Source organism: Anabrus simplex, chromosome 1, assembly GCF_040414725.1.
Source record: "Anabrus simplex isolate iqAnaSimp1 chromosome 1, ASM4041472v1, whole genome shotgun sequence".
Lineage (NCBI taxonomy): Eukaryota > Metazoa > Arthropoda > Insecta > Orthoptera > Tettigoniidae > Anabrus > Anabrus simplex.
The window spans coordinates 648,655,796-648,671,799 of NC_090265.1; the positions used below are offsets into that span (position 1 = coordinate 648,655,796).

Consider the following 16,004-nt stretch of genomic DNA (forward strand, 5'->3'; position numbering starts at 1 on the left):
ATCCTATACATTCTAATCTTATAAAGGTAATATCTTTACCATACGATTCATCAGATGTGTGGATACCAACAAATTACCTTCAGAATAAAAGTTCTGTAAACTTCCGTTCTAACAGACTATTAGGGGCTACGAGATGTCCATAAAATCAAAAGTATGTTAAATCACAAATCTGAGAAACTGTATGGATAATAAGACACGGTGGTATTATTATGCTTTAATGGGAACAATTTTATATACTTATACCAGTTTATAGTGAATTTAACTAAGCATCAAATTTATGTTGCTTTCTACATCTTATATAATGCTTCTTAATAATTATTATTCAACATTGCTGAAATTGTTCATAATAAGTAGTCTCCACTCAATCTGATGAGTGATAAGGCATATATGAGTAAGATAATCTTTACCTTGTGATCTAATCCTTAAGGATGAGGCTTTTTCAGAAGTCTCTGTGTAGGAAGTGAAATGCTTCCTTCCCCTCCTGAAGTTGGTGCCCGTGACTTCATTAATATTTAAATTTAGCAGTATTGAACACGAGATTTACTACCTAATACTTCTTTTGGTCTGTGGACCACATCAGTTCATTTACACTCAACTAGTTGGCTGCCTGTCCAGCTTGTGTAGTTGTAAGCTTTTCACTCAGGAGATGGTGGGATTGATTATAATTGCCAGCAGTCCTGAAGATGGTTTGCCATGGTTTCCCATTTTCTCACCAACTAATGCTGAGACTCTACTGTAATTAAAGCCATAGGCTGTAAGAGGCTGCTGCCATAGTAACAAATGCACTGCTGCACATTGTCTGGTGGAGCGCTAGCATCACCACTGATGTGTATAGTATTTCAGACCTACAGACGGAATCAGTTTTTTACATACGCTACAGAGCAACAGAAGCAGTTTATTTCATGTGAAAATGAGAAACGATCCTGAATATAACATCAGACACATGCAGTTAATAGAAGAGCAAAGTTTTCTTTATGATTACTCTTGAAGTTAATTACCAAATAATTTAATGCAGGAAAAACTTTAAAAAGAAGTGGGAGGTGCGTTGTAAGAAGAAAGTTAAGATTCAGGGTTAATTTTATAGATTATAGTGTGCAATTTTATATTTACATAATCATCTACATAATGTTTTTACTATTGAGCAAATTCTGTGTTGAAATTATCTGTGCGTAAGTTTGTAGCGTAAGTTTTGAAAACTAACCTCAGTGTTATTGCACTTAAAATTTTAAATTTTGAAACTTCTATGGTTAATCTGCAGCAGATAATTGAGAGTCTATTGTACACCATAGTACAGTGAAACTTCATTAGTGCGATCCTCATTAACACTTTTTCCCACTTTGAATGTCGTAAATTCAAAGTCCTGATTCTCATTGTATTAAATCTATGTAAAAAATACCCCACTTATCGTGTCACGAATTTTCGCTATTACCGCTTAGTACGATCACGTTTTTCCTAGCCCTGAAAATTTTATTTGTCGTCCCTTGTGAAACTAATGTGATTTCCAACTCGGGTAAGATTCATCGCCACAGTTGCACAATTACGGAAAACGGCCTTAAATTCCTGAACTTCATAGGATAAGTTGCACGTTCGAGGAGCAAGCTGTTAGCCTCAGGAATGTTCAGTTTTGCTTGCCGGTTAGGAGAAAGATTGCTGAATAACACAGTGAGTCTATTTGTGTTTGTATTTCTCATTCCATTCAGAAGTTAGAAATTTTATTTTGTATTGAGTGGTACAATGAGTAGTGAAGTGTAGCGAATATTTGTCGTGTGATATGGTAGTCTTTATCTGGATTAGGAATATAATCATGTGAAATTGGCTAGCGTGGTGTGTATTTGTCTTGTGATAGCCTAGGTATAGATACAGAAAAAGTGAAATTCCTTTCTAATGAAGACAACATTACAACATTAAAATCTTCCAGAAAGTAGACTGGCATGTGCATCTTTAAGCGCGCAGAGGTCGCGAATGTTGAACTTGCACCTTCGAGTTTCAACTCAATTGATTCAACTTGGTCGAAGTTTTCAAAATGGCAGCCAAAGTCATTCTGTCGCAGTCACGCATGGCCGAGTATAACCTCCAATTCATTGTCTAAGAGTGTGAGCAGAAAATAATGTTTTATAACCCACTGTTCTGGAATAAAAGTCTTCTAACATTTGTTTTAGAAAGAGTGTGATCTGTAATAATAGTTGGATAATTTTATTGGCTCCGTACATGTGTGTTCATATTTGTTGTTTGGTGTTTTTCACACCGTTCAGTGCACTTGTTAATTTATAATCCCCAGCAGAAAAGGTTTTTATATTTGTTCTCTCGTGTGTTTCACACCTTTTAATACTTCCCTGTCATCTTGAAAAATGGAAGATACAATTTTCAATGTACCTGCGGATACACGACGTAAAATGCCTTCCTGTCGAAAAAATCTTATCTAGTATTTCCATACCCCTGTTGGATGGTTTTTATTTGTTTATTCAGTAGTTTTCTCGCATAACACGTTCATTTTTGCTGTCCCCTGCAGAAACGTCTTATCGAGGTATTACTGTATATAGATTGTAGATGAACATACAGTAAAATTATTTCATTGTAAATTGCAAACATAACTTCATTACTTTTTTTCATCTTCATGATTAGCTAAAGACTCAGTCCTGAGGTGGGGTTGGATTTGCAATAAAGTATTCTTTTTATAAGCCATGTACACTGCTGACTATCATCATAATATCTTCTTCGGAAGAGGACATTCTGTATACTTAGTATAATATTCTGAATGAAACTTTCTACACAAGTGAGTATTTTGGTGGCTGTTAGCTGTTTGACACTGCAACATACAGATAGGTGTAAGTCAGTAAGCTCTGTTACACAGATGGCATACTAGCTGAGCTACAGAACAGAATAATACAGCTTTTATATTACAGATAAGTAAGTTGCCTTAGTGCAACGTCAAAATACTAACAAAAGATAAACACAGTAATCAAAAATTAAGTTCCCAGTAGGGAATCTTAATTTAATTTCACTGATTCAGAATGTCTAATCAACGAATATTGAAAGTATTCAAGCTCTTTAAGCTTTTTCAATGTGAAATTACCGGTGTTTCACTTCTGTGTGGCAGCAGACTCATCAGTTGGAAGGTCTCACCTCTGATTGTATTGATTAGGTGGTCAAATTAATAAATTAACTTATTGTTATCATTCCAATCAGGTTTCACCTCTCCAAAATGCTCTTGGTCATCCCTACTGCATTGTGTTGGAAAGGAGGTTTGCAGTTGTCACCAGCATGACATTCCAGCTGATGAACTACTGCCACACTGGGTTGAATTGCCAGTAATTTCACAGCTGAAAAAGAGCTTGAATACTTCCAAATTTTGTTCATAGTGTCTTTTTCTTTTGACAGGTTATCATTCTTGGCTTTGGCTTTTGTTGACCAGGTCTTCTCCAAAAAAAGAGTTGTATAGTAATGATATGGGATACATAAGTCAATGGATTATGAAATCTAGAGATTGTTCTTTTTGAATCTGGTACCTTCATACATTTTTATGTTTTGTTTTCTGATTGTGTTGGAGACTTGTTTTAACATCTTGCTCTGTTTTCTACTGCTTACAGCTGCTGCACCACTTCCTCAAGATGGTGAAGTTATTTACAAGGACTGGGTGTTTATAAATTATACCTTCAAGAGATTTGAAGGCCTTACGCAAAGAGGGACTCCAACCAAGAAGTAGTCACCATTATATAGGTACTTAAGGGCAGTGAAGGTGTTGGAAGTTGTTATCCATCACCCAGAACATATTGCAGCATGATGTACCTGTTAAAAGAGTAGAGTACTGTACTGTAGTTGCTGCACATATGTAGAAGAGGAAGTAAACAGCATTTTCCAATAGAGATACACCTGAGAGAAACTTCTAATGCCAATTGTTTAACAATTAATGAAATTTCATGTGATACTTAGGTTAGTCACTTTCCTGTTTACTTATAACATGCCATGGTGGAAGAATGCACCACGGGAAAAGGATACCTCTGCAGCAGTAACCATGCAGCCTTTTCATGTGCATTTTATAAATGCAACTAGCTTGTTAAATATGAAAGGTCCTAGTTTGGTCAAAAGCAAATCATAATTTGCTCATCAGTTGTTTTAATTTGTATTAATTTATTTTAATGTATTTCCACTAGAAGTAGTAGAACAAGAGGACTGAAGGAAATTTAATAACTTTCCACCATTGAGAATTTTAAAGCCGTTGTTACAACGTTTCACAGAGTTGCCTAAAAGACTTCTGATCTTCTGCACTAAATGCCCTTCTACATTTCCAGATGGTGCTTATAAGCAGCGATGCTTATTTCATTGTCAAGAAATTGTCCTAGTGGGGCAGGCTATCTTAAATCAAATGACATATTAAAATCTATTACTTTTTAACCTTTTAAGTAGTGTCGTTATTTTATTGCATCCATGTAATGGGAGTCTGTGGATCTCTTTTTATTACTTAAGAGTGCATAAACTATGTTTCCATTTTCCATATTTGTGTTGAGATCAGGATTAATTGTGGAAATGGCTAAGCTTGTTTGAATAGAGAAATAGTAGAGCAAGTTTTCTGAAATGTGCCATTCTTGGTTTAGGAATTTGATATGGTGTGCAGTTTGTCTCAATGATGTTTCAGTTTTTGTTTCTTACATGGTGCATTAATGATTTTTGGTGGCATGAAATGTCTGCCCCATTGGCATGTAAGGTCGGAAATACGACCTGATCTCAGATTAACGAGATTGTTTGCGTGATCTGTCCTTTCTTTCTATAGTAAGTGGCTTCTGAAAATACGAAAGAAAATATATTTATATTACACTTGAAAAGTGTCTTCTTTTACTTGTTGTTGTTGAAATTGGCTGGCGGTTGTTTTCTGAAGCTGTGTCATATAGAATATATGTGTGTGCTCTCTATAAATTTTGTTGTGACAAAAAATGCAACTTAACAAATCATGTAACATTTTTTGCTTTTGTGTAATGTGTGGTACAAATTATTTTTCTAAGAGTTAAAATATTTGTTGGTCCAATTTTTCCTATGTTATTTATTTACAATTTTAAATTTTGTATATAGATATATTCCTATAGTGAATGACTAACAAAAGTAAATGTAATGTACAGCTAACATCACTTTGGAAAGAAATCTAGTAGTTTATATGGCATGAACAGAGGAAGGAGGAAAGAGAATTTGTTGATTTTATATTTATTTTTTTCTGTTAGAGAGTTATTTTTATGCTCTGTGATATGAGAAACAAGGCAGAAAGGATGCAACAGGTTTATTTAGCTATACTGTATTCCTTCCTTGATGCAATATGGGAACGAGATGTAACTCGCCATTGGTGGTGAGAATTTTAGTGGCCAGAATTGCACGTTATGTTTCCAATAGTCCACGGTTATTTTCACAGGTCTAACTCAACTTTCTTCTAACTTCTCATGCCAAGGTCATGCCATAGGCCTTAAATAGAACCAGGAATCAACCTTGGAACCTTTTGGCTGTTATTGGATTGTACAGCACAAGTATGAAAATCAACACAAAATATTGTTTTCAGTAATCCATACTGATTCCTCAGCAGAGGTGGTAGTAGTAGTGGTGATTAATGCTTGTAAACTTCATGTTTCAATGGTATCATTTTGCAGCATTGTCAAATCTCGTGCTGTAAATTTCCGTGTGAGTAGAACAAAATAATGGTCTACCCTACAAGAAATTGGGGTGTAGTATGAGAATGAATTAATGAACTATCCAGAAGGTATTTTCTTCTGTCCTAATCTGTTTGTGATACAGAACTGTAGTGTGTCCAAGCTCTTTGAGTTCAATTCCATTGAATTATGCAAAAGTGGTCTGAAATTGAATCCTATTCTGTTTTTACTTAAATAGCTTTGAATGATAATTGTTATAAGTATATTAGAATGATATTTTAAGAATAAAACAGCCAGAAAATTTGCCAATTATTTTCAGTCAGTGATCTGGAGAATAGATTTTGGTTTGATATCTGGACCTGTTTTTGAGACTGTCCAGTATATCAGTTTCCATTTTGAGAGATGTGAAGTTTTTCATTCTGATTTTGGAACAGGTGTAAGAGGTCAAGTGGTGCTTATGTTTGCATACGATGTCATCATTTTCTCTTGAGTTGTGCTTGTCATTAAATCTGCTCATTCATCTTATTGTAGATTTGAATTTTTAAAGTCTACATATAGAAACTTTGCACTTGACGTATTAGATTCTCTTAGGGCTGATGTGAATTCATAGCACCACTACTAAGAAATATACAAGATTTATTGGGATGTGTTGTGTAGCATAGCTCTCGCCTTTTATGCTTAAGGTTGTGGGATCGAATCCTTGTACTCTTGATTGGCAGTGCTTAGGTGTATGAAATCTATATCAGTAGATTTACTGGCATGTTAAATAACACCTTTTCAATTTCAGCACTCAAGTGTGTCTTAAAATCCATGGCAATTAAGGGGACATTAAATACATAGCATTATTATAAAAGTATCTCGCCAGCCCCACGTTCTTGGTGTAGAGAGCCTGCCTCTTAGCTGTAAGCTCTGGATTTGATTCCCAGCCAGGCCAGAGATTATTACTTGCATCGGAGGGCTGGTTCGAGGTCCACTCACCCTATGTGAGAACAATTGAAGAGCTATCTGCCAGTGAAATAACGGCTCTGGTTTGGAAAGCCGAGAATAATGGTAAAGATGATTCATTGCGCTGACTATGCATCACCTTGTAATCTGCTGGCATTCGGGCTGAGCAGCGGTCACTAGGTAGGCCAAGCCCTATCAGAGCTGTCGCGCCAGTTTTTTTTAAAAATGTGTATATAAAAGTATCTCCAGCTGCCAACACTTAAGGTGAACTTACGCAAGTATATAAGTGTGCGTCCCTAGTTTTTTCTTGTTTCTCATATTACTTGAAATTCAACACTTGGTGTGCTTCACTAAGAACTTATGCTGTGTGATGTAATTATGTTCAGTATAGTGTTTGTACAAAGTTTGTGTATAGTAAGTATATTATTTGTTTTCTTATATTGTGTTTTGTCATTTAGATATATATATATGGTTTGTTATTTAGCCTCAAGACTAGTTCACTATTCTAGACTTCGTTCATTTATATGCATTCAAGGTGTGATGGTTAAATATTTTGCAGATCTGTCGTCACCCTTTTAAGCATGACAATTTATTCACACTCACCTATGCAAAACTTCTGTCACTGAATCAGTAGTGGTATTTCTTCTTATTTTTTAAATTATTTATGTTGTGGACTAATGCTATCATATCATTGATTTTAGTGATATGATTCACTTGGAGGTTAAACAAGTCATTACCAATCTCATGTGTTCAGTGCCAGTTGGACCTTAATGTCAAAGGCTGATAAATAAATCGATCATCATCAATCAATAAATGAATTATCATTAAATAAGTTTTGTGGTTTTGATACACATTATTCCCTAATACTTCTAGTATTGAGCACAAATTTATCAACTTTGAGTAACAAGCTGTCATATCTGTCCATAGTAAAATCACTTTACATGTAACAAGAAGTACAACTACATTGTAAACAGATATTAGCAAATTTCCAGTTCCACGCAGCAAAATAATGGTACAACTATTAAAAACAGGCCAATAAACGTTGCAGATCAATAAGCAGTAATATCCTTTAATGGAGAAATAAAACTTTCTGCAGGCTTGCTGTTGGATATGACAGAGTGTGATAGAACATCAGAATGATTTGGGTAGGAAGCTAGACAGCAGGAAGGCACATCTCTCTACCTTTACCTAGACCTACATGTATAAATATGATGTGCTCATTTGCTGCAACAACCATATATTTTAGTATCTACATGGAGTACCACTGCTGACTACAAAGTGCACCATGGTACAACCCCTCTTAATATAATATAAATCAACTGTTGGGTTACATTTCCACACAAGTAGCAGAATTATTATTTACAAAAACTTCCCTCAGATGAAGATTGCCAAAATTTATAATATCAACTCGCAATAGTAATTTGTTGATTACACTATTCTTTTTTGCGTTTTGGCCAACTGTGGACCATGTTAATTCGATTTCATCTGCTTCTAGGCTGTGATCTACGCCCAGTAATCCTTCATTCTTTCACTCTGCAACCTTCTTCTCTCTTCCGTCCATGGTGTTTGGGTCCGCAAACTAACTTTTTCTTGGAAACTCTTTGTGTTCTTTATTTTCGACTTGTAAGTTTCCCTGTTGCTTATTTCTGATCCTTGTATTCCCATTTCTGTCAGGTCCTTCTTCACTTCCTGATGCCAGCATACCACAGTTTTCCTGGTCTCAAAAAACCTTACTATATGGTTGGTCAGTCTTCCCGGGTCCATTCTGTAGATGTGTCCAAAGAACATGGCTCTCCTCTTCCGAGGTGTCCGAGATCTTTTCTATCTTGCGGTACAGTTCTTGGTTTGCTTTCTTTCTGTATGATCCATCCTCTGCACTTTGGGCTCCCAGTATCTTCCTCAGAATCCTTCGCTCCACCAGTTCCAATTTCTTGACCAATCCTGTCTTTACCAGTTTCAAACATTCATCTGCATATAAGGCTTCTGAACGGATCACTGTCTGGTAATGTCTGATTACACTATTATTATAATGCCATTAATTATAAGTAATAGCAACAGTTTCTCAATAATGAAAGTAAACCTTGTAAAGGTAAGTGATATTGTTAGCAATTCTGGAAAGTCTTAAATTAAACTGCAGTGGTATATGCTGGGATTAAGATGTGGGCTACCACTAGATTTAGGTTACCGGTACCCTTTTTTGATGGTTGGTATTGAGCTGTAGCCGATAGCCAACGGAGAAGCCTGCTGTGTTGTCAAGGCTGCTTCACAAGCTACTGCCCTGGCCTCTGCCGCTGTCGATCACTTGATCAGTGGAGATGGTAGCCTAAGTTTTAGTAAATTAAAGTCCAGCTTTGTGGCTAAAAGGATAGAATGCTTGCCTTTGGTCCGATGTCCCTGGTTCAATTCTCAGAATCAAACCCCTCATTCTGTTAATTCCCCTGGTGCTGGGGTTGTATCTTAATTTTTTCTTGCAACTCCTAGGCCTTTCCTGTCCCATCATCGTCATAAGACCTATCTGTGTTGGTGCGACGTAAAGCCACTATTAAATTGAAATAAGATATATAATGGACTAATGTTTCAACCCAATATTCTATTCGACTTCCTCAGTCTCATTTTCAAAAATGCTAAATTTCTAAGCCCGAATTTGATTTTCCATGCCTTACACAGTTTGTACCCATGTTTTCTACCTGCGAAAACCTTACTGTCTGGTTGGTCAGTCTTCCCGGGTCCATTCTGTAGATGTGTCCAAAGAACATGGCTCTCCTCTTCTGGATGGTGTCCGAGATCTTTTCTATCTTGCGGTACAGTTCTTGGTTTGCTTTCTTTCTGTATGATCCATCCTCTGTTCTTTGGGCTCCCAGTATCTTCCTCAGAATCCTTCGCTCCACCAGTTCCAACTTCTTGACCAATCCTACCTTTATCAGGTTCAAACATTCATCTGCATATAAGGCTTCTGAACGGATCACTGTCTGGTAATGTCTGATTACACAATTATTATAATGCCATTAAAATACAAGAATTATAAGTAATAGCAATAGTTTCTCAGCAATGGAAGTAAACCTGCCCCACCTTAAACTACTACTTGTCCTTTATTTCCTTATCCTATCCTTTCTTTTCTTCTTTCATCATTCCACTTCCCGTTCTTATTAATTATCTCTTATCTAATTCAACCCCTCTCTATATATTAAAAAAAAATATTTTACCTGCTTTAGTCGTAATTTATATTCTGATCCACAACTATTTACCTTCTATTAACTTTGTTTTTCTCTCTTTTTCTTTTCCGCATTGAACAGTGTATTATATTATCACTTACGGTTCAGATCATTATAACATTTAAATTTATACCTTACGCCACCTCAATAACTAACTACCTGAGCTCTTGTCTGCAAGAAATCACATGCTGTGTAAATACGTTTCTCAATTGTTCTAATATTGCGCTTTGTAACTTTTTTCTTTGCACAATTGTTTTTTATGTCAACTGTTCTGCATTTCCATACTTCAAGAATCTGACATATGAGATTCTATAAACATTAATATATATTTCTATCGTCCAGTATATTAAACAGCACTGTGTGATTTCATGCCTATTTAATTTTTCATCGAGTATTTATAAACATTTGGAAGCACAGTGCTTGTCAGCACGTGTGTTTTGCTGCTCTCCAAGAACTTACGTCTTTCATTTATGTGATTGATCCTCGAGTTCTTCAGGATTTGGGGAACTTTCAACACGCAGTGCTAATCCCTAAAGTGTTATGGTGCTTCATGAACTGCAACTGGTGAAAGATTTATACTTCACCTATTGTTTTCCTATGCATTGTTCTTTATATTTTAAGTGATCAGCTGATGCTGTCCCGGAACAGTGATCGAAACCGGTACCACTTGTAATCAACTAGGAATGTAACATTACATTTCTAATTCTACTTGTATTGAAAAGGTTGAACCATTATATATCTTATTTCAATTTAATTGTGAACTCAGTTCAATACGGAGCATTATGAAATTCTTATCTTTAAGTAAAGCCACTAGCAAAAAAACATTCCTCTGGCTTGTGGACTGGGTGTTTATGACGTCTTCGCCATTCATTTCATCCTCGTTAAGTCACCACCAAACCTATACAGATGCCATGCACCATTCACCGGACGAGTTGGCCGTTCAGTTGTGAGCTCGCATTCGGAAGATAGTGGGTTCGAACCCCATTGTCGGCAGCCCTGAAGATGGTTTTCCGTGGTTTCCAATTTTCACACCAGGAAAAGGCTGGGGCTGTACCTTATTTAAGGCCACGGCCGCTTCCTTCCCATTCCTAGACCTTTCCTGTCCCATCATCGCCATAAGACCTATCTGTGTCGGTGCGACGTAAAGCAAATAGCAACCATTATTATAATAATAATAATAATTATTATTATTATTAAATACAAATTTTGAATTTTACAGCATTACCAGCAGGCGTACAGATTGTTAACTGGTTTATTAGCTTCCTTGGGAGACTTTTTTTTTTTTTGCTCTGGAGATCATTGGTGCTGTCCGACTCATGATCATGGGTTTGATTTTTCAGCCTGCATTCCAAGGGGAAAAATTTCTAGTTTTATAAGGAAAAACAGTTGATCAAAATTTATTTTATCGTTCTAACCTCAATGCTCTGATCTTGAGTTGCTTCATTGTTGTCACGGCTTGCTTCAGAAATGACCAGATATTCCTTAGTTTCTTTTATGTCGGCCATCGGAAGTGTGCCGTGTTTCTCTTTAGTGGTTTTCTTGGCGATTCAGTTTTCTTTGCTTGTGTTTTGGATACTTAGGAAATACAGAAGAGAGACTACCACTTTCAGTATCCTTTTACAGTTGCCTCTACAATATTCTTTCATCAAAAGCTTGCTGCTGATTGCACTATGGTCTGGTGGCTGCAAAAGTCCACTGAAATTTTATTATAAAATTATTATAATGTTCTATGTACTATCATTCCAGTTCCAACAATTTTGTGTCATAATTGAATCTTAATACCTCAGAAGTATATCTATAAATACAGCTTTGGCAGTATAATACCCACATTGACATGTAGAACTTTCAACCATTTCTTTCTCAAAAAACGGTCACTAGGGAATTTGTGAAATTATGTATTTTTCACTGTCCCTTCTTTACCTGAACACAATGGAATGCAAGAATAAATCATTGCAGACATTGAACTCCACAGAAACGCAAAATCTCACATCATTCCAAAAATTATCGTACACGTGCTTAGGAGCGGTCTACGGCAACAAGGAGGGGTACTCTGCCGCAAATTGGGAAAGTTAGCCATTAATTGGCTGTACACAACATTCTTACAAACGGGCAGGTCATATTGATGCTTGTAGGTCTAGCCTTCGCTTCTCTTCTCCTCAGTATGTCTCGCCCAGTGGTTCAGAGGATGGATGATGGGAAATAAACTTTTTTTCTCATTTAAAAAAAACATTTTGTGCATTTTTTGTGCTCTTTTCATATTTTTCCTGATTTTTTTCATTCTTTACTTGTTTTTCCTTTTTCTGTTTAAAGGCAATACACACACACACATGCACACACCCGGTCCCCGAGCCAATGGAAATAACGAATTAAGGTTAAAATTCCCGACCCGGCCAGGAATCGAACCCGGGACCCCTTGAACCACAGGCCAGCACGGTAACCATTTAGCCATGGAGCCGGACGTCCATTCACTGTAGTCTTAGTTATGGCTTGTTGGCCATGACCATTAAGGCGTCAGTTCTCTATGGTCTGACACCGTGGTTAGCCTGTTCGAGTCCTGTTGGTGGAAAAAAATTTTACCATCAGAATGTTGGCCAGCAGGGTAGGAGAGGTGGTAGTATACAAACCTTTCCGCAGTGTTCACATGGAGTGAGGGCGTATGATGCTGTTGATGGTGATTTGTCCATTGGATGAGGATATTAAGCCTTGAGCAGACCCCTTGGTGCTATTCGACAGGAGTAAGCTGTTTGCCGGCACCGGGTTTCACCCTCTCCCTTCCTACTGTCGTAAATCACATTATTAATTTCATCTCATGAACTCCTGTGATGAGACTGACATCTGGAAGGGCATCCGGTCCTAAAAGCTCGCTACGAAGATTCATCTCACTTCATACCTGACCCCATACAGAAATGAGACCAGGGTTAAACATAAGTACACGTGAGATCTTTTGATGTCTTTGTTTTTAGGCCTTCCTCTCGAGCCCCACTTCTTTGACACAAATTGCAAAATGACAAGGCAATATCGTAATTGCCCTTGCCTTTAACCTAACTACCAAGTTTCATGAAAATCCACCCAGACATCTTATGTCATACAGACAGACAAACATTAGAATGAACCCAATGTTGGCCATTTCATGCCATGTCCCACATAAAAGCCAATTATTAGGCTAATATTTTAAAAAACAGACAGAAAGACAACTTTAGATGTAGATAGATATTAAATTATATATAAATCAAGATAGCGACCATCAATGTAGTGACACTAACAGGAAAAGTGGAAGAAATTGTAGATTTTATGGTTGACAAAGATATCTGTAGCATTGCTGGGAATCGGTGAGACCAAATGGAAAGGAAAAGGTGAGAGGAAACTAAAGAAAGGATACACCTTATACTAAAGTGGAGGAAGAGAAGCCAAAAATTGTGTAGGTCTCATAATTAGAAAAGACCTAAAGGAATACCTAGAATTGGTAGAAAACAAATGACAGGTTAATTAAAGTCAGATTGAGACTTGAAACTGGTGTTACAGATATAATTCAAGGGTAGGCTCCACAAACAGGAAATGCAGATATGGATCTAGAGGAATACCTTGAATATCTGGAATGCCATATACAGGACAAACAAGCTGTGATCATAGGAGACATGAATGCCCAAGTAGGTCAGGAAAGAATGGGAGATGAAGAGATTATAGGACCATTTGGATATGAGAAGAGAAACAAGGCTGGAGATATTTTGGTAGACTTTTGTAGAAGAAATGAGGTGATCATTGGTAACACATGGTTTCGAAAGGAAAACAGTCAGAAGATAAGATATAGCTGGGATAACAAAATCAAAACTCTGATAGATTACATTTTTTTCGAGAAAGGTAACAGGAAAATGTTGGTAGATGTAACAGCCCTCCCAAGTGAATCTTTTGAAGGAGATCACAGAGTTGTGATAGCTAAGTTAAAGATGGGAAAGATACAAAAGATGACGGTGATTGGGCAGAAAAAGCTAAGGGTGTGGAAATTGCAGGAGAAGGACATAAATTAAGAGTTCCAGACACACATGAAAACATGTATACCTAAGGAAGACATCGGAAGGGTCAAAGAAGAATGGGCGTACTTTAAAACAGTCATGGTGGAGTCTGCAGAAAAGACCTGTGGAAGAGTATAAGGAAGGAAGAAAGATCAAGAATCACCCTGGTGGAATAATGGGGGTAAAAGATATAGTTAAATAGAAGAAATAAGCTTGGAAAAGATGGCTGAGAAACAATGCAAAACAGAATACTGGCACTGCAAGAAGGAGTTGTACCAGGAAGGCCTAGGTCCTGGTCCATGTTAATTGAAAGAAATGTTATTTCCAGCATTAAAGATCCGACCGACGTACGAACATCCATGTAAAGAATGTTCCAGTATGTGGCAGACCCTACGAGTGCGCTAGGCGGAGTCAAGTGACGTCACCTGTCGCTTGAAGCTCACCTCCCCTAGAGATATTTCTCGAAAGAAATTTTCTTTTAACAGCTTTTTAACGCCTTAACCAATTTCAACGGGACAAACGCTGAATTATAGCAAACATCATAAAAGTTAATCCCTGTAAATTTCAAATTAATTCATCAAACGGTTGTTGAGTTATAATAATTTAAAGTCTCAACGAAATTACGTAATCACGGTCACATGGCCGAGAGAGCCGCCACCCCTCCCTGCGCTGGTATCTATATATGTCAAGGCCAGACAGCCCGCAAACTAGTACAAGGACAAGCAAACAGCTGTGTGAGTGAGATAGCGAAGAGACCGGCCCGCGTACAGTATGTTCGCGCAGTCACGGTAGAAGTACTTTCCGTCGTATCTCCGGAACGCGAAATTCTATCACCGATAGAATTATTAAAGGACGTCGCACTGCAGTTAGTATACCGCGTCGCGATTACAATATAATCCTAAAGACATTTAAGACTGTAACGCGAGTGAACTTATTGGAGTACGAATATTAACTATTTCATTACGTGTGGACTTAGGTAACTTCAAGTAACATTGAACTTCTACTGAGCCTAATACTTAGAATTACCAGAACTCATATTCACGTCACATCAACATAAGACTCACAGTAGTAATTTGAGTGAAAAAGTGAGAACTTTTCTGTGTCAATATAACATTATAGTAACAGGATTAGCAGAAAATAATCCCTAGCAACTTCAGACTGTGTTCAAAGACTGTGCTTATCGACTTACTTTTTTTTTTATGTGAACTGTGTGATTATGAACGTTTCAATAACGACTGTAAATAGCATTTCGTACAGAAAGGACTGTGATTCTTCATACGCCATAAATAGTGTTCAACAGTGTCAGTGATAAACTACTCACACTAAGTAAATTTTCGTGTGCGAAAATCACCCGAACAAGCTACAACTCAACGTGATCCAGTTCCAGCTGTCATCACCTCATTGGGAACGTCAACATCGCCAATCCTGATTCTACATGGAACATTCCAGACGTCCATCTTTCTACATTTGGTAGCAACAGTTCTTGTCATAAGTGAGTAACAAACTGACTAAACTTTTTCATTTATTTTGAACAGTGAAACTTCAGTGTCGCGTGTGAACAATTTTCATAATTTCTCAAAATTGATAAATTTAATTTCAGTTTCATTTCTCATAAAAAGACTGTAGGCTTTCAAGTGTGCTATATATCGAGATTGACGAACTGAGAACTGAAAACTTCGATAATTTTCTCATTTACAATTACAAAAGTGTGCTTAGGTTTAAAAAGACTTTAGGTGGAAATTCCCCCATATGAAAGACTTTGAAACCAATGATATTTATGCCATTTTTTTAAGGAGATTATTTCGACATTTAATTTCTATGCAAAATTTGAGTCAATAATCATACCGCAGGGTGAAAAATTAATAAATTGTTTTAAGAAAAAAATTTATTTACCATCTATTATTCGCTCTGCGAGACTATCCTTCTCTGTATCGGCTCCAAAACCCAGTTCCACTTCCTGAGGTCCTACTCATGCCCTTTGCCCACAGCTTTTCCTGGTACAGAGAGGATAGTATAATAATAGATGGCGCCGCAACTTCAAGGGCTCGATTTTGGAGCCGTACTATAATAATAGATGACGTCGCAACTTCAAGGGCCCGATTTTGGAGCCGTACTATAATAATAGATGACGTCGCAACTTCAAGGGCTCGATTTTGGAGCCGTACTATAATAATAAATGATGCACTTGCAATAATCGCAACATTCAGGGT

General features: G+C 37.0%; 1 protein-coding gene across 4 annotated transcripts in view; it reads left to right on the forward strand.

Moving 5' to 3' along the window:
• Nucleotides 1–7,404, forward strand: part of trc (Serine/threonine-protein kinase tricornered) — a 101,833-nt gene extending 94,429 nt beyond the window's left edge. For all 4 annotated transcript variants that reach the window (XM_067135780.2, XM_067135781.2, XM_067135779.2 and 1 more), the window contains one exon: nucleotides 3,588–7,404. In XM_067135780.2, coding sequence (XP_066991881.1) covers nucleotides 3,588–3,703 — 116 coding nt within the window. In that variant the 3' untranslated portion in view covers nucleotides 3,704–7,404. The remainder of the gene's footprint in view (nucleotides 1–3,587) is intronic.
• The last annotated feature ends 8,600 nt before the right edge of the window (nucleotides 7,405–16,004 follow it).